Source organism: Dipodomys spectabilis, unplaced genomic scaffold (assembly GCF_019054845.1).
Source record: "Dipodomys spectabilis isolate Male_0828 unplaced genomic scaffold, ASM1905484v1 ptg000095l, whole genome shotgun sequence".
NCBI classification, from domain to species: Eukaryota; Metazoa; Chordata; class Mammalia; order Rodentia; family Heteromyidae; genus Dipodomys; species Dipodomys spectabilis.
In genome coordinates, this window is record NW_024870772.1 from 34,020,914 (window position 1) to 34,040,533 (window position 19,620).

General features: G+C 44.6%; 1 protein-coding gene across 1 annotated transcript in view; it reads left to right on the forward strand.

Annotated features, from left to right (window-relative positions):
- Window positions 1-7,883: 7,883 nt before the first annotated feature.
- LOC122112878 (WD repeat-containing protein 49-like) overlaps window positions 7,884-19,620 on the forward strand; it is a 75,422-nt gene continuing 63,685 nt past the window's right edge. The window contains exons 1-2 of the mRNA XM_042685837.1: window positions 7,884-8,012; window positions 8,498-8,544. Coding sequence (XP_042541771.1) covers window positions 7,884-8,012; window positions 8,498-8,544 — 176 coding nt within the window. The remainder of the gene's footprint in view (window positions 8,013-8,497; window positions 8,545-19,620) is intronic.

Below are 19,620 nucleotides of genomic sequence, written 5' to 3' on the forward strand. Positions count from 1 at the left end.
GAGAGGAGGGGAGGGGAGGGAAGGGGAGGGAATAGGCCCAAAAGCCCTTTAGTCAGAGCACAGGGAAGCAGCACAACTAAATGCACAGCCCCGGTCTGCAGGGGCCTTCACCAGGCTGGAGGAAGGAAACTTGCTTCACTATGAGAAATTGGTCTCAAATGCAAATTCGCCCGGGGGGAGGAGGGACTGGAATGAAGTAAACACAACTGAGCATCAACGATGGCATGAGTTGGTGTTCTAGCACCTCTCTGGAGAGCAGGTTTGGACAGGACAGTGAAGAAGTGTTGTGGATTCCCTCGTTTGAAGAGGGAAGAGAGGCAGCAACACTTGGGAGCGTATGGAGATCAAACCTTGCCTTGTCTCATTTCCTAATTCCACTCAGGTCTCACCCCGACTTTCCTTAAAGCAAATGTCTTTAAATATGATGAGCCTAGAAATAGTGGAGCCCAAACAAGCTACCTTTAGGGGGTGCCATTCATACAGACTGGGATGGGAATGCTGCCCTAGATTTAGGTCCCAAAGCCACTTAGCTCAAATTCCCCTACGTGGATGACAACACAGAGACAGGATGGCAGGGAAAAGCCCCTCTCGGGGGTCCCTCCCAGTGAATGGGGGTCCTAAGCTCTACCTTTTTTCTGCCTGTGCTCCCCTGGGTGTGGTCCAGGCTGGTCATTTTATGCTCCTGCAGAAGCCAGGCCAGGTCCAGGCCACACTACCAGTTCATTAGAATTCAAGTTCATGGGTAAAAATGCAAATGATCCATTTCACTTCATCCTTCTGACAGACTGCAATGGCAGCAATAACTGGCTGGCCCTCCACACCTGTCACTGCTGCCTGCCGCACTGCTCACTTGGTGTAAAGGACCTGCCATCCTTCAGGTGCAGTCATTAAAGCCTGCCTGATGGAGACTCGATCATCTACTGCCCCCTAGTGGACTTGGTGTGGATGATGCATAGGCTTATTGAGCTCCTGCTTTACAATTTAGGGGCTTAGCAAATCAGGGCTACATTTTATTTCAAGTATCGTTTTCGGTTTCTGCTCCTTTCATCTTTGTGGCTGGTGTGTGTGCTGCTTCATTAACAGCCATGAAATGAAGTAAAATGCCAATCAAAGGTGCCTCTTTATAAAGCTATACTCGAATGTTAAAAAGTCACGACATTTTCATATAGTATTTAAGACCTCATTGGATGCTCTTTTTTTAAAAAAAAATCACATATTTTTAGGCTGAGGGGGAAAAAACTCAAAGTGAATGTAGTATTAAATAGCTCAGGTGCCATTTTGCAAAGCCTCGGGTTGTGTGCAATAAACAAGTTTATTTATAAGCAGAAGCCAGTACTGCCTCGTCACCTAATCTGTCACCTAATCATCCTTTGGCAGCTCTCGGGTTTTTGCAATTTGCATGTTTCTTGATTGTCTTGTATCCTTGGAACCCTAAACTTAATCTCAATTAGCATAAAGGAAGCCACATTTGCCCTGGACTGACAAAGGCCAGGGACCTTGTTCATCACCACCTATTGTAAAGGCTGCTTCAATGAATGAATGTTCTTGAAGCTTCTTTAGACTATTGCACTCAGCTCAGAATCATGCAAAGATCTTTCAAAAATAGTCATCTATATTATCCTTAATGTACTAAGAACTCTGTTTCTCAAGAGGGTTCATAAGTAACTTTTCAGAGCCATTTTCTCATTGATAGGACTTGAACAGAATTGGGACCTTCTCAGAATGTAATGACTTGATTGTTTTGCCCCATGGCATACCAATTCCATTCCCATCCTCTGAAGTCTTTGCTGTCAAGACGCTCGTTGATAAAGTCTGAGCCACCATGCCCTAAGGCATTATCTTATGTGGGGATTAGCTTTTCACCTGTATGTCTGGGAAAAGCACAGGTTAGGTACCATCTGTGGGAGTACCGAGAAAAATCATCCCTCAGATAATGTTCTGTTCATTATGTCCTGATGAGGAAACCAGGCTCAGAACAGTTCAGTAACTGAATGAGAGCTAGGTGAGATGGGAGGAGAATAATGGTACACTCATCCCCTAAGACAGCTCTGTTCACTTTCTTTGTTTACATTCAGGCTGGCTCTGGGCAGATTTTGCCCCGATGATAGGAAACTTCCAATACAGAAAAGAAAATGTTGGTGAGAAAGTTTTCTGGGTCTACAAAGAGTAGAACTTAAATTTTTCCACCTGTGCAGACCAGATACCACAATTATAAGGAAGTGCTTCTTAGTTCTTCCTAAGCAAACTGTAGTTTTCCCCCAAGATGTCATAGGAAGTGCTGCTGGTGATTCATCCAATTAAACTTTTCCTCCTAAGTCAGGAACAAACAGAAGCGGAGGTCAGCATGGAGGGTGGAAGGGCCACTGCCTAACCAGTGAGTTCCAGTGTGGGGTGGGGCTGCTCACTAATGAAGCAGAGACTCTCAGGGCTGCAGGAAAATTCAGACAAACCCTTGCCTCTGGAAACTTTCTATTACATTAATAAAAATAATACAAGCTTGGGGGCATACAGTAAAACCAGAAATTTCCTTTTTTAAATGTCCCCATTACAGCCTAATAAAGTCTGTTGGTCACCTATTTTATCACAATTGATATAACAGTGATTCCAACTAATTTGGTCAGGTTAGTCCATGTCCTAGTCATCAACCAATTCATTTGGTAGATTCTAAGGGCCTAGAACTGCGTAGTCATCTGGTCTACCTCCTGCGTCTACAGCTAAGATCTCTTGGGAAGTCCCCAGGACATGGTGGACTTGAATACTAGGAATGGGGGAAAGGTCAAACAGAGTAGGATTATGTCTGAAAGCTAAGACAATTCTTTCTTTTATCTTAGGAATTTTAAAACTGATCTAGAAAAAATTAAAACAAGAATGCAAACAAAATGATGAAAAGTCTACCTTCAAAACAACATAGGGCATGACAGTATTACTGCCCTCTAACCTTATTCTTCAACTGCATCCTATCAAAGACTACCTCAACTGCCTGCTGTGTTCCTGGTGGGCCATGCAGCAAGCAGATGTGCGCACAGAGAGCCCCTGCCCCGAGCTGGCTATCATATGGCTAGAAGCGGCTTCTCTGGAGACATATAGCTTCATTGGCTATACCAAGGGTGTTTTATGTATGGCTTTCAAAGCTGCAGCTACTGCTGCTGCTGCGATGGTGGCTGTAACCTGGCCTTTCATGTCTCCATCTAGACAGATGCATGATTGAAGAAAGGATTCATCCAAGCCCAGTGTCACATTGGCTACCTGGAAAGGAGCCAAGCCCTCATTTAGCAAATTGCTCTGTTTAAATGCAGCTGCTCTGTCTCAGCGTTGATGTTACCAAGACAGATCGCATGATTCCTCTGCCTTCATGTATCTAGGCCGTTCCTCTCAGTCTGCCTAGCAACTTAAAAAGGCTGTTAATGCATGACAAGGCACTTGACCTGCATGATTTCCAAGCCAAGGGGGAGCATTTGTCTTGTACCAAGTCGTCCTCTCCTCAAAAGCAAGGGCACATTGCCTGTGCCCCCTGTCTTAATGAAGGCTGCTTTTATTAAGAATCTCATTAAGCTTCACAGTGCCCAGCCATCCAGCACGGTAAATATTACTCTGTAGAAATGTGCCCAGGGGTGTGGTGCAGAGTTGGCTGGGCAACTGCTTGCCTTGGTAGTCAGGAAGCGATCTCAAACCTTGGATCTCTGCAGAAGGAAGGGTGTTGTTTGAAGGTCTAGTAACCTCTCTGGAAAGATGGATTACAGCCATCAACAGATAATGTCAACAAAGCCCCTGAGATGGTTTGAATAAGAGTAGGAAGCAAAATGACTTCAGAATAACAATGAGCTGTCAGGTGTTTTACCTGGGTTTTCTTTCTTTCAAAGGAGGACCTAGGAGAAAGGAGACCAGCAAAACTACAAAGTTTATTATCAGGCTGTCACTAGCTACTTCATCTTGAGGCTGATCATCATCTGTTACTTACCAGAGCAAAAACAAAAAGTCCAGTGACTATTATTATTTTCATAAATGACTCAACTCATTTGGGATTATAGTATATTGTCTGAAAGCCAGAAGCCTAAATCTATAAGTTTATCAAATAAATATGTGCTCAGATCATACCTACGCCCATTGGAAAAACCTAGTAGATGAACTTTACGGTTAGAACCATTTGGAGCTAGGCCCTGTAATCCTAGCTATTTAACAGGCTGAGATATAAGGATCAAGCCTGAAGCCAGCTCTTGCAGGTAAGTCTCTACTTTACCATAAAAATACCAGAATTGGAGCTATGGCTCAAGTGGTAGAGCACTAGCCTTGAGCAAAAAAGTTAAGGGACAATGCCCAGGCCCTAAGTTCAAGAGTCCCAGTACTCTCTGCTACACACACACACACACACACACACACACACACACACACACACACACACACACGCACACACACGCACACACACACACACACAGAGGCACACACACAGAGGCACACACATGCAAAATACCTTTTGGAAGATAAAAATGCAATCACAGGAGTAATGGACTTTGCTGTCAAATTCCCAATGCAATTCTGGGCAATTTACCTTTGAACCTGTTTCTTCTGCAGATAGACAGTTACCTCTTGAAGTTATTTTTAAGAGCGATTGAATCAGTCATTACATGCAGTAGGAACTCAACAAATCTTACAGTGATAGTTCCAGGTTTTTTAATTTATTTCTTTGGCAGTACTGGAGATTGAATTCAGGATCTTACATTTGCTAGGGAAGTACTCTACCATGTGAGTCATGCCTCTTTTTGCTTTGGCTATTTTCAAGGTAGGGTCTCACCTAATGACTGAGCAGGCCTGGGCTGCTTCCATGTGCTTATCCAGAGCAGCATATGCCACTTTGCCCAGCCTTCGTGCCTTTCCCCTAGCTAGGATGATAGGCACATACCACCCTACCTAGGCATTGGTTGAGATGAAGTTTCTTCTCCTTCTCCTTCTCCTTCTCCTCCTCCTCCTCCTCCTCCTCCTCCTCCTCCTCCTCCTCCTCCTCCTCCTCCTCCTCCTCCTCCTCCTCCTCCTGCTGCTGCTGCTGCTGCTGCTGCCGCTGCCACCAAGGTTGGCTTAAAACCATAATCCTTCCATTTTCTACCTCTTAAGTACTTGGGATTACAAGCTTGAGCTACTGGGCCTAGTCATTATCTTCACTTTTCATACTGGAGGAATTCAGAGGAAATAAGGAACATGTTGGACAGCGGCAAGCAAGGTAACTTTTATCTTTCTCTCTTTCCTTCTTTCTTTCTCTCTCTCTTTCTCTTTCCTTTTTTCTTTCTTTCTTTCTTTCTTTCTTTTTGGTGCTGGTACTAGGGCTTGTACTCAGTGCTATCCCTTAGATTTTTTGCTCAAGGTTAAGAGGCGTGACTCTATTTCTTTCTAGCTTTTTGCTGATTAATTAGAGATAAGAGTCTCACAGATTTTCTTGGCTTTGATCTGTCTCCCGAGTTGCTAGGATTACAAGCGTGAACCACTGGCTCCCAGCTAACCTTTATCTTTTGAAGTGAGACAATCATGTCAGTCCTGAAGGAAACAGAAACCTGGGTAGAATGAGAGTATCTGATGAATGGATAATGTGAATAAGCCATAAAGATGAGACAGAGGTGAGGAAGAAGGTGAGACAGACAGGTGGACTGAAGGAATGATCTCAAATTTGAGGAATCGGAATGAAATTTTTGAGTGAATGTGTTTTTTGCCCACTGATAAAGGACCTTGAAAGTCAAACTAAAGGGCATTTCAACCCAAACTAATTCCTAACTAATTATTATTTTGATTTTGTGAGCAGGAAAGCGGCAGCGTGAGGGCTGTGGGCTGAAGGGGACTACTTGGTGTGGTTTACTGGAGAAATACAGGCTGGGCTCTGGGGTCTGAAGCCAGGCACCATTCTAGGCAGGATGGATGAGAGGCCTGGGTGAAGGCTGGGGTTCCCCTGTCACAGAAAAGTGACCGATTCAATGATGCTGATGTAATTCCCATTAAGAGAGTATGCAGACCAGAGGCCCACATAAACACTAGGCAGGAAGGAGAGAGCAAAGGAGAGAGAAAATTATATGCATGGGGCCCCTTCTCTGTGCTAGATGCCAGGCTGGATACTTTCTCAGCTATTCTTCCTTAGCTGGCTCAGAAGCATAGAACCCTAGGACACACCGAGAGAGCGGAAGCAAATGGAGCCACCAAGTTTTCTGGCTGTCTGAGCTAAGGCCATAGATTTGATGTTGTAAGCATTGAGAATGAAATATCTGTACAAGAGCCCAGGTCAAATGTCTATAGAAAAGCCCAGGTCAAGTATGAGGATCCTGTCAGAAGAAGCAAGCTCTAGTTGGGGAACCATATACACATACCTTACTGGCTTAGGGAAGACAGCTGAGGGGTAACCATCAAGGGTCTCTGGTAAGAGTGGGGACAAGATGGCTTTGTCTTCCAAGGACTATTTGAGTATTTATAACATCCTTCACAGGCCATGCAAAACTTTCAATAAGGGCAGAGAGTCTTGAGCATCCAGTGAAAATGTACCAAATGATTGCATGGACCAAATGATTTCATGTTCTAAATGACCTTGTGGGCTGGGCATTTCCCACCCACTGAACACAAGCAACGAGCTGAAAGAAAAGAGGAACTGGCAGAAGAGAAGGGATACAGGTATGGCCAGAATAGAAGAGGTGATTATCATCTGAGACATGACAGGTTGAGAAAACTCCATTTGATTCATTAGAAATTAAACCATGGTGAGAAGATGGTAGTGGGGAACAGATCGAGGAGCTGGGTGGCAGGGCTTTGGGGAAGGAGTGACAAGCGAGAAAATGATACATCGATCTGAGGAGAGGTATGGAGGGAGGGGAGCAGGAGATGGCGATTCCTTGAAATACAATGAGTTTCTAAATGGTTAGATAATGACACAGAAAAGTGACAGCTTCAACGATGCTGGTGTAATTCCCATTAAGAGAGTATGCACGGTAAGAAAACCTTACACAAAGTACCTGACACATATTGAGATCTGAGGAAGGCTAGTAAGAAAATGGTATTACATACATTACATGACATTATATACAATGTCAAGAACTCAGCTAAGATTTTGGCTTCTCTCCGGATTAATCTGCTTGAGCTCAGAGACCAGGGCAATTTTTTTTTTTAGCAAATCCAGTTCTGCTTCTTACAACCTCTATTGCCTTGAGCAAGCCATCAATTTCGGTCCTGAAATGGGAATAGTAAAATGGCTGACCCTATTGGGTTATAATTAGTCATCATAAAAATTAGAATAATTTTTAAGGTGGGTGCTGATGGCTCACACTTGTAATCCTAGCTACTCAGGAGGCTGAGATCTGTGGATCACGGTTTGAGGCCAACCCCAGGCAGGAAAATCCATGAGAGTCTCATCTCCAATTAACTAGCAAAGAAAGCCAGAAATGGACTCATGGCTCAAGTGATGAAGCACCAGCCTTGAGCAAAAACACTCAGGGACAGTATCCAGGCCCTAAATTCAAGCTCCAGGACCAACACACACACACACACACACACACACACACACACACACATTGATTTTTTTTTTCATTTTTGAGACATGGTCTCCTTAGGTAGCTCAAGCTGGCCTTTGAACTCTCAATCATCAAGTCTCAGCCTCCCATGTGCTACCAAGTCTGGCAACCATGTAGGATTATTGTGCGGATTTAATGAACTAGAACTAGAACGTGCAAAACATTTAATGGATGCAGTACTAGTCACCTATTCAAGGAAATAATCTTCAGTCAGTCAGAGTAATCCTGGAAAATACCATGTACTGGCTACCAACAAATTAGCAGAATTTTGACTCCAGAGGAGGCAAACATTATTATTATACACAACTTGCCGTTGTGCAATATTTTCGAATGCTGTGTCAAGTGCTGATCATGGTGAGAGTCATGCAGCAGGGGATGGAGGTTCTTAAGTGCAGGATCAAGTGCAATGATGAGCCCCCCTGGGAATCTGAGCCTGGCACTCAGACAATGCAGCCTGGCCATGCTCACATTCCCGTCAAGGTAACGGCAGCTCCAGGGACTCTTCAGTGCAGAAGTCCTTCTTTCTGGAGAGAAAGAAAGCAAGCCAAAAAAGCATCCATCCTCTTTTATTTTATGGGTTTGTGTGTGTGTGTGTGTTTTAAATTGGTAATGGGCTTGAACTCAGGTCCTGGGTGCTTCCCTGAAGTTTTTCACTCAAGGCTGCCACTCTACTCCTTGTACCACCTCTCCACTTTTAGCGGTTTTGTGGTTAATTGGAGATAAGAGTCTCACAAACTTTCCTGCCTGGTCTGGCTTCTAACCTTGATCCTCAGATCTCAGCCTCCTCAAGAGTAGCTAGGATTGTAGACATCAGCCACCAGCACCCAGCTCCACTTCCTTTTAAAAGGAAAACTGTTGTTTGTTGTTTCTGCAGAGAGAATTCAAGCTTTTAGCATATCTGAAGTAAATGGGATTTTTTATTTCTGAAAGAGACTTATTTTTCTTTCTTTTTAACTGTATTGCAGGGATGTGTGAACATTCTGATTTTGGCATCTGTTGGTGAATTATTAAGGTAACTATTGAAGTTGAAATGCAATATCAAAATAAAAGGGATAGTACTTTGTTTTATAAAGCAAAGGTAGAATCTTTATATATAACTATTTGCAGAAGGTACAAATAAAAGCTCACAAATGTGCTCAAGATAGTTTAAAATTTCAGATTGTAATGTTAGATTGCAGTGTTATATTTCTACTCCCTGAAGTATTCATTTCTCGGCTTTGCTGATACACCCATCATGGCTGTACCACCACTGTAGACTTCCAAAGTGGCATGCATTCATTCACAAAACACTTTGTGACATCACAAAACATAGTTTGGTCCCAGGGATAGATGAGTGAAAACAAAATTCATCCCAGCACAGGTCAGGATGAACATTCCAACCGCACATAAAATGTTCAGAGGGTCAGATAAAACATAATCACCAGGTGGCCTTTGAAAGTCATCGTTAATAAATCTCATAACAAATAATCTCCCAAGTTCAATGGCTTCTTAAAACACAAGTTTATTCCCACTCTAGTTAACAGGTCTTCAGCTGCATTTGGTGGGTGGGCTCCACATGGTGAGTCAGGGACCCAAGTGGCCCTAAAGGTTTGAGACGTCTGCATTCAGGCAGCCAACTGGATGGAGGGGTTGTGCAGAAAGGTTATAGAGGTGATAACTGTCGGTGCCATATGCCACTTCTACCTCATTCAGAAGTTAGTTATAGGCTACTTGAACTTCACTTCACGCTACATGTGAATCTTTCCCTCTATCCCAGTCTTTTGAAGTTCTTTCCCCTACAGTGCTTGGATCTAATTCTGCCTCTCTTCTGGGAAGTCTCTCTAAGCCCAGCACACACACCTCCCTCTGTAATGCTCATAGTCTGCATCACACCAGGGCCTTTCCCACTCACCACCTTAACACCAGATTGTGTAGACATGGATTCGTTTTCTAATGGAGTATACACTACCAGGCAGAAAAGCACCTGTTTCCTAGTGGGCACTCAGCTCATAATTGTTAGAGAGGGAGTATATGTGAGGCATATATTTATTGACTTAAGAGAAAAAAGTGTTTATTTGGCTCAGTTTCAGAGGTATCTGGCCATGGTCACTTGATCTGCAGAGACACAGAGATTGTTATGGCAGAGAAGGCCTGTTCACCTCATGGTGGCCAGGAAGCAAAAAGAGGGATAGGAAAAGAAGAGGCCAGGCTTCTGCTGTCCTCTTGAACAGCACACCCCTCCACCCCCTGACCCAATTTCCTCCCATAAGTCCTAGCTCTTAAAGGTCCCACCTATCACATCCCAATGGTGCCATGGGCCAGAGACCAAGCCTTCAGCATGTGGGCCTTTGGGTACATTCTGAATCCAAACCAGAACAGTAAGAGGATGTAGTGCACCCATTCAAAGGTGTGGTCCATGGTCAAACTTTCCCTGAGTCTTGACTTTAACCAGGTACTTGCCTCTGACTCAGTGTTCTTACTCATAACCTGAAAACAATCAGGCCTTTACCTCATCTCCACCCAAAAGGGCCTGAGATCCACATGAGGTAATTCAGGTATGTACAGAAGGAGGGCCAGGGTAGGCTAGCCACTTAACTCACCACCATGAGGTGATGCACACAGTGTTCCAGGGTTTGAAGCTCAGATGGCAAATCCACACTTGCCAAGAGGCTACCAAAACCCTACCTTGTATTGGCAGGACAAGGGTGTGGGAGGGAGTTACGTGGCTTCTTGGGCTGCTTCTTAGGAGCTGGAGAGATTTTCCTAAATAAATAGAAAGAGGTAAGTCAGCAAATAACAACCCTTGGCTTTTGGCTTTCATGCTAGAGAAAGAATGCTTTTTCAAACAGAAAGGAAAGACTGACTGAAATGACTATAGTTGCAATTCAAGCTATAGTCCTAACATTATTTAGCTGCCCTAAAGAGAAGTATAGTCGTCCCTCAATATTCTCAGGGGATTGCGTCTAAACCACTCCATACCAAAATCTACAGGTGCTTCCTATACAGCCCTGACCTAAAATGGCAAGGTGTTTGCATATCCTCTAAATCATCTTTAGATGACTTCTAATATCTGATATAATGGAAGTGCTAGGTGAAAAATCAGTTACACTGCCTTATTCGTGTAGTAATTACAAATGAAGGGATCTATCCACATTCAGTGCAGAGACAATTATTTTTCCTGAATATTTTTTTAAATCTGTGGTTAGTTGGAGCTGAGGGTGCAGAATCTTCAGATACCAAGGGTCAGCTGTGCAGTTGTCCTGCTCAGACCATAATAAATCCATTCACCTGCTACTAGGGGCTTTTGCTTTTGCTTGTGCCTTTGGATGACTCCTGAAATATCGCACATCATGCACAGGAAGCAGCACAGAGACCCACAAGGCTCCTTGGATGGAGAGGCCTGAGGAGTATTCATGATGGCAGGCAGGCAGCTCTGTGATCAGTTCCACCCTGGAGCCTGAGCAGAGTATGATGCCCTTCAGATTCCCTAGCTGGGAACCTGGGGGCAAATACAAGCTGCATCCTAGAGAAGCCCACCAGCTCTTCTTGTTAATATTAAGCATTGACCTTGCACAGTAAATGCAACTTCAGATTGTTCAACATGGTCTCTTGGGCTGGGCACCCACACCTGTAATCCTAACTGCTCAAAAGGCTGAGATCTGAGGATTGAGCTTCAAAGCCAGCCTGGGAAGGATATTCTATGAGACCCTTATCTCCAGTTAATCACCAAAAAGTCAGAAGTGGAGCTGTGGCTCAAGTGATAGAGCACTGGTCTCTAGTGAAAAAGCTAAGGGACAGCACCCAGGCCCTGAGTTCAAGCTCCATTACCAGACACATACACAGACACACATGCGTGCAGGCGCGTGCGCACACACACACACACACGCACACACACACACACACACACACACACACACACACACACACACACACACCCTTGATGGGGAGACTCAGGATTCCTGTGAAGTAAAGGAAAGCATCACTGATTGATTTTCAGCTGCTGGATAAAGTCATAAAAGCACTATCTCTGGAACATCTTGTTTCTTCTTAAGGGGAAAGAGATTTCCTCTGGAGGCCGAGCAGAAGCTCTGGGGCCTCTTCTGGAAAGTGATCAGCAGGGAGGGAGCTCCCTCTGTGGACCTGGAGAAGGGAAGTTCCAGCTCTTGTGGGCTGAGACATCCTCTGGGGTGTTAGTAGGCCCCCTGGAAATGGGTATGATCAGTACCGGTGACACTTGAATGTCCACAAGGGATCAGCAGTGGCTCCCCTCTGACGTCCTCTGGGAGGAGCTGCTGCCTGGGTCAAGCTGTCCATAGAAGGCCATTGACTTCAGCAGAGACTTCTGCAAAAAGCCTTTGATGATTCAGAGCTTCAAGGAGAGAGCTGCTATGGCGTGGGACTTGGGTGAACCACGTTCACTCACTGAGGGCACCATGACATAGCAAGGCAGGCTTGCAGGTAGGATGCTGAGAGGTCCTTTGTGAACTAGGAGGTCACAGGCACAGCTGTACAAAGGAGATCACCCACAGAAAGTTGAAGAAGCTCTCCTCCCAGCCCCTGGCACTGCCTGCACAGATTGTCATCCACTGTCATCCACACAAACATCCTCACACCACATAGACTCAGGAATCCACCCCCCCCCCATCATCTCAAAGTACCAGGCCAGCACCCTGTAAGACGCTCCCGCCCAGATCCTCTCCAGTGGACACCCCTACTGAAATGCCCAGCTGACACCCCTAACCTGGATCTTCCACAGCTGACACTGTCCAGGGTCTGCCATGTCCAGGTCCTCCATGGCCAATAACCCCACCCCAAACCTTCCGTGGCTGACACCTCCCTCCCATGTCTTCCAGAGTCTCTTATGCCATATGTCCAAAAGTATCTTGTAATTTCACCCCTTGAACCTGGACCACAGATCAGAGTCCCCTGTCAGTGACACCTGACACACAAGATACATGCCACCAACACATTCCAGAGACCCTTCCCAGTAACACATAAACACACCTGCACGTGTGTATATACACCTATACACACACACTTGCTCCTGTGTACAGGTTCCCTGTGTTCACACACACATTTTCATCTATATTCTTACAGTTACCCCCACACATCTCTTACTAACACACACACATTTATACACACAGATCTGTGTATACCCGGTCACTGTACACATCCCCTGTGCACACAGAGTCACCTCTACACGTCCTTGTACACACACAGCACAGACATGATGCTGGCATACTAGCAGCCCCCTCCTCTCACAGAGGTCTCTCACCAACCCCCAGGCAGAACAGTCTCTACACAGAAACCTCCCGGTGTGAAGGTCCCCAAAGGGGACCTCACAAAAACCCCTATGGGTGCACACTTACTGACTTCCCAGATGCCGCTGAAGATGCAGACATCACATTCTCTTCTACAGCTTGTCATTTCAAAGCAGCTTCTGGCTACCTGGAAAATCAAGAAAAGCCATCTATTACCAACAACCATCGAATATATATTTTTTAAAAATGCTCCAATGACATCAATCACCACATTCTCTTTCCCCTCTGGCCGGCCAAGTGGAAGCAGGCAGCACAGATCCCACCCCCCCCTTGCTATGAGGTTAAAGCCACAGGGACGCAGCTGGCAGCCCCAAGTGTGTTTCTGTGAAGGCTGGGCCCACAGTGTGATCAGCAAATAGTCCGTTTTGATCCTTGTGTCTGTGCTCAGAGACAGCTGTTCCTCTGGTGACCAGAAGAGCGGGGCGGGGGAGGAGGGGAACCTCTGCTCAGCTCTGCAGCTGACAGTCCAAAATTAAAACAATCAGAAAAAAAGAGGAAGTAATACTTCTAAAAAATCCTCAGGATTTTCTTGGAAGATAGGTTCTTCCAAAGAGGGATTTAGGCTGGTGGGTGGTGGAGGAGGAGGGGAACAGGGGTGGGGGATCAAAAAGAAAACCAAAGAGAATGGAGAAAGGGATTTGAGTGCAAGAAATAGCCCTGACCAGCTGGTGGCCATCTGGGAACCATGAAGAATGAGAAGGGAAGTTTTTGAGTTCTCAGTAAGTGGGCCGAGTTTATCATGAGAGGAGGTACTGCTTTGTGGAACTGGAGAGAAGCCAGATTCTTGCCAGCTCTTTTAGTATTTTAAAGCTAATGGTTTCCCCAGGCTTGGGTTGCAGTGTGTCTGCTCCATCAGCGGTGGAGGCCACCCTCATTTTAGGGAATCAGAAGGACTCTGAGGGTACGATGGGGCAGACTCACTCTTTCCAAGGCCATGGTGAAACAAGACATGGGTAAACAGACAGGTTTTCCCATAGACACCGGGGTCTCTTTTTCTTTTCTTTTCTTTTCTTTTTTTGTCGGTCGTGGGGCTTGAACTCTGGGCCTGGGCGCTGTGCCTCAGCTCTTCAGCTTAAGGCGAGCACTCTACCACTTGAGCTATAGTGCCACTTCCGGTTTTCTGGTGGTTTATTGGAGATAGGAGTCTCACGGTCTCTCCTGCCCAGGCTGGCTTTGAACCTCAATCCTCAGATCTCAGCCTCCTGAGTAACTAGGATTATAGGCGTGAGCCACCAGTGCCCGGCTTCTTTTTTCTTTTAATAGTGGTGTGTGTGTGTGTGTGTGTGTGTGGCATACTTGGGCTGGAACTCAGAGCCTCACACTCTTGGCTTTTTTGCTCAAGGCTGACATTGTACCATTTGAGCTATACCTCCACTCTGGCTTATTTTTGCTGGTTAACTGGAGATAAGAGTCTCTTGGACTTTTTTTTTTTTGGTTTGAGCTGAAGCTCTACCACTTGAGCTACACTTCCACTACTGGCTCTTTGGTAGTTAATTGGATATATGGACTTTTCTGCTTGGGCTAGCTTCAAATTGTGATCCTCAGACCTTGGTCTCCTGAGTAACTAGGATTAAAGGCATGAGTGACCAGTGCCCAGCTTCCTTTTCTTTTAAGATTCAAATAAGACCATGAGGAAGGTCAATAAGACCATGAGGAAGGTCAATGATTACAGAATAAGCAGTAATTTATGTCAACAGGTTGCTTTCCTTTTGTAAATTCGAAGTAAATTGTTTTTGTTAGTGATTGTCTTCCCTAGGGAAAAACATCATAAAATCAACAGACACACTATAATATGCATCCACTCAATTGTCCCACAGAGAACAAATGGACAGGATTTCAAAATTTATGCTCATCTTGTGTTTCCCATCCATCAAAAGGCTGAGCTCTAAGGACTGTAATTCAAAGCCAGCCCATGCAGGAATGTCTGTGAGACTCTTATTTCCAACTGACTACCAGAAAAAGGCAGAAGTAAAGCTGTGGCTCAAGTGGTAGAGCATTAGCCTTGAGCAAAAAAGCTCAGGGACCATGCTTAGAACCTGAGTTCAAGCCCCAGAACTGGCAATAATAATAATGATAATGATGATGATGATGATGATGATGATGATGATGTTTCTCCTCTCTTCATCTTAACTCTGTGAATGACACCTCTGGCCCCTTGCTGCCTGTGTCAGCCAAGTCATCTTAGCTCCAAGCATGGGCACCAAGTCCTGACTATTCTATTTCCTTAATAGCTCCAATCTGTGGCTCCTCCCTGTAGTCACTGTCCTCATTCAGCCTGTCATCATCATCATCATCATCATTGTCACAGACTTCTAACTGGCTTCCCCGGTCCCTATATCAAATTCCTACATCTTTCTTACTTTCCTTGTAAAACAAAGTAAGTGTCTAATCTTTTTTTCCCTCATTAATAGTGACTGACCCTCTACTCTATGTGAGTTTTTGCCATCATATAGGTATGCTTACTTGGGTTATATCAGCAAACAAAGCAGAGGTCTCAGGCTGAGAGTGTGGCTCCAGTGGTAGAGCACTGGCCTATTGAGCACAAGGCCCTGAGTTCAAACAAAACAAAACAAAACTCAGAAATCTCACTGTCATGGAGTTGCAGAATAGTCTAGAGTAAGGGAAAATGTCAACATTCAGTCGTCTGATATTTTCAAAGTTGACAAATGCTATGGAAAAAAAAGTCAAGTAAGAGGTTGTGCAAATCTTACACACATGCCCATGGTGTACAGTTTTCAATAGGGCAGCCAATATGGGCTCATTAGAGGTTGGCATATGACCAAGGGAGGTAGGAAGTAAGCTCTCCTGTAGGATGAACATTTTTGCAGAAAGAAAAGATACAGCCAGGTGGCTCACGCCTGTAATTCTAGCTACTCTGGAGGCTGAGGTCTGAGGATCTGGTTCAAAGCCAGCCCAGGCAAGAAAGTCCGTGAGACTCATCTCCAATAAACCACTCAGAAAACCAGAAGTGCCACTGTGGCTCAAGTGGTAGAGTGCTCGCCTTGAGCTAAAGAGCTGAGGGACAGCGCCCAGGCCCAGAGTTCAAGCCCCACAACTGGGGGAAAAAAGTGAGGGGAAATGAGAGAGAGAGAGACTGAGAGACAGAGAGAGGGAGGGAGGAGGGAAGGAAGGAAGGAAGGAAGGAAGGAAGGAAGGAAGGAAGGAAGGAAGGAAGGAAGGAAGGAAGGAGGGAAGGAAGAAAATAAGGAAGGAAGGAAGGAAGACAATAAGGGAGGAAGGAAGAAAGGAAGGAAGGAAATAAGGAAGGAAGAAGGAAGGAAATAAGGAAGGAAGGAGGGAAATAAGGAAGGAAGGAAATAAGGAAGGAAGGAAATGAAGGAAGGAAGGAAATGAAGGAAGGAAGGAAGGAAGGAAGGAAGGAAGTGAAGGAAGGAAGGAAGGGAGGAAGGAAGGAAGGAAGAGTCCAAGATATGCCCTCAGATGGAGCAAATTGGAGGGTTAACGACAGCAAGCTGGCTGGGGGCAGCACAAGTGCACTCTGAGAATGAGGACGTGAGATGAGAGCTTTAAGGAAGGTCAACTGACCCAGAGCTTGTGGTGAGGTCTCCATTGGAGAGTTTGGCCCCTGTATGACTTGCTCTAGCTTCTGAAAGATCACTCTATGGTGATGGTGAGCCAGACCAAGAGGTAGCAGAGGAGATAGTGATAGGTGGCTTGATGTCTCTCTCTCCCTCAGTGACTCTCTCTAGCTGGAAGATAAGTGGCATCCACAAATCATTCTAGAGTGAAAGCCCTGCTTAATTTCCCTGGTTCATTTTGGGATGGTACCTTATACTCCTGATGACTCCCATGCGCTAAAGCAGGCAAACTCCTAACAAGCATCCCCATCTCTCATGTCCAAAAGCATCTGCCTGGCAGTGGTTCCCCTGCTGGGCCTCCACAAGTATCTTCTCATTGGAGAAGTCTTTCTCTCTTCAGCACACATGCATCCTCAGAGATTTGTGCATGGTTATTGTCATAACCCTGAGCCAGTACATTCTGTCAAGAATCTGTCTCTCTCACCAAACTAGGAGCTTCGACAGGATAGGAATTAGAACTTTATTCATGAGTAACTGTTAAATTTTGGATGATGGGTACATGGATTGATGGATGAGTGAATGGATGAATGGATAGACGGATGATGATAAAGGAGATGGAAGGAGAATGCTGGAGGGAGGAAAGACAGATGAAGGATGGATGATGGATAGATACAAGGTAGGTGGTCTTATATACAAGGAATTTCACTTTCAGTTTGTAATTAGTTAAGCATTATAAAAAATGTCCAAAACGTAACCCGTTACAGAATAAATGGCTGGAGGACTACTTATAGAAACAGATGTACTGCATATGATGATTCTTTTTTTCATCAGTGGAAAAAGTAACTTTGTTGACATCTTATTTTTCCCTTGACCAAATATAATTTTAGGCAAGCTTTATTTTCTGACACGTTATTCAGTCAACAGTAGTTCACAGTATAATGTTAAGTTCATTTACACTATACTGGCCCTACCAACCTCTGTCACATCTATCCTTCAACCTTTAATGATTGATTTATGCTTGAGAAAGTGGTGAGGAATGTCCTTCAGAAAATAGTCTTTTTGCCTTGCATGAGTGTTCCTTGTTTATTTGTCTTATCTAATGTAGTCCATAGTTCATTCTAGTTTGATTTTGAAGACTGCCTTTCCTTTCTCCCTCCCTGCTTCCCTCCTTCCTTCCTTCCTTCCTTCCTTCTTTCCTTCCTTCCTTCTTTCCTTCTTTCCTTCCCTCCTTCCTTCTTTCCTCTCCCCTCTTTCTTTCTCTCTTTCTTTCTTGTGCTAATACTGGGGCTTGAACTCAGGGTCTGGACACTGTACTTTAGACTTTTCACTCAAGACTAGTGCTCTACCACTTGAGCCATTCCTCTACTTCTGGCTTTTTGATGGTTAATTGTGGATAAAAGTCTCACAGACTTTCCTGATCTGGCTAGCTTTGAACCACAACACTCAGGTCTCAGCTTCCTGAGTAGCTAGAATTCCAGGCATGACCCATTGGCACCTGACTATGGACTAACTTTTCTTATCTTCAGAAATGTTTTAACGTATTGGTTGGATGCATTACAATCAAAAGAGAATTCTTAATCCTTTTCTATGGTTTTATAAAGATACTAGGAGGCAGTTCCTACAAGCTGATTTCTTGGCACTTGTAATTTTCTGATGACTGAACCAGGAGAGATAAATGCTTGGCCAAAGGTCATTTCTTCCTCTAGACTTTTCTCCCCAAAAACATTCAAGCTATATGGGGGAGACGAAATAAACAAAAAATCACCACATATTCTCAGAGATATTTGGATTTGAGCATTGCTCTGAGCTCCGATTATGCATAATATAATGAAGTGGTTAAATGGTAGATTCAAAGAATTCTCAGTGAAAAGAGTCCTGGTAGACATCTTCTCTAACTTGGATTGAGCAGAAGTAGAACTCTCTCTTTCTTTAGTACCCTCTCTAGAATTCCCCGAGAAATGAATATTCCAAGTAGACTGGCCATTTCCAGGAAGAAAGACGATAAAGTTCAAAGCCAGACTATTATAGAATTAAGGAGATGGAGATGGTGATCAGAGTCAAAGATAACTGATTTGAAAAGAGCATTTATATTCCAAGAGGTAGAACTCCAGGGAACACTTTTAAATTTTAAATGACCACTTCTTTCTTTTTGGCTAGTGAGAAGAGGTTGCAGGAGCTTGTGTGGGAAATAAAACAGAAGTAAAGGACTTGATCAGGCAGAGAGGGGCCTGTTGGAAAAGTGTCTCAAAGATGTAAGAGAACCTGACAAATCTATTTGGATAGAACTTGACTCCCTCCACCTGCTCCTGTCATTCCTCTAGGATGTGAGAAAATCTAGCAAGGCTGGATCAAACAAAAGACAGTGGTGCATGAATGTCTCACTAGGAACTGAGAATCTTTATCCAGATGAGAGGTGAAATAGAAACAGACACCTTCCCCCCATACACACACTTGAGAAATGGGGGAGTTGGTGATATTGAGAGACTGAATCACCAAATTTCACATTTTTTCATGGAAAAGAACTTTTCTGAGTCCCTCTGTTGGTTTTTGCTTTATCTCGTTAGCCAGCTATAGGCTACCTGTTGGTATATTAGTCTTTTTTTCCATTGCTTTGTCAAAATTATTCAGTATGGGAATTTTAGAAAGCAAGAGGTTCCTTTAGCTCAGTTTTGAAAGCTAGAAGCCCAGACAGTATGGCACAGCCTCCTTCTCTGAGCTTCATCACTTTTTAATGATGTGGCAGAGTGTGTATGAGAGGGAGGAATTGTGTGACAAGACAGAGAGCCTGAGAAGGGGCCAGTCTTGCGCTTTTAGAACTAAGTGCAAGCCTCTATTCCTTCCCAACCTAGAGCCCCCAGTGATGGGAAGTAAGGACTCCCTGGCTAGGTAGTTAAGGATAGAAGATGGTGGCTAGGACTGGCTCTGACATGGAGAAGAGAAATGATTCAAGAAGAAATGCCCCTCTTGTTCCCAGGGAGCTCCAGCTGCCAAATGCTATGGCCTGAGTTGTGTTGCTCTAGCCTCCAGCCTATCAGGAGTCCTTTCTGCCCCTAAGTTCCGAGATAGGGGATCCAATCAAAAGGTGGTTTTCAATAATTCCAGAGTTTTTGGAGATGTGAGCTCACGTGCCTTCTCCTGCCTTTAGGTATAATGGTTCTGAGGAAGCTTCTGTTCTTTAGGAAAGCCCCTATCTTCTGCTACAAGGCTGCTCAGGCCCTGGCTAGGACATACTAAGAGTGGTACTGGGAG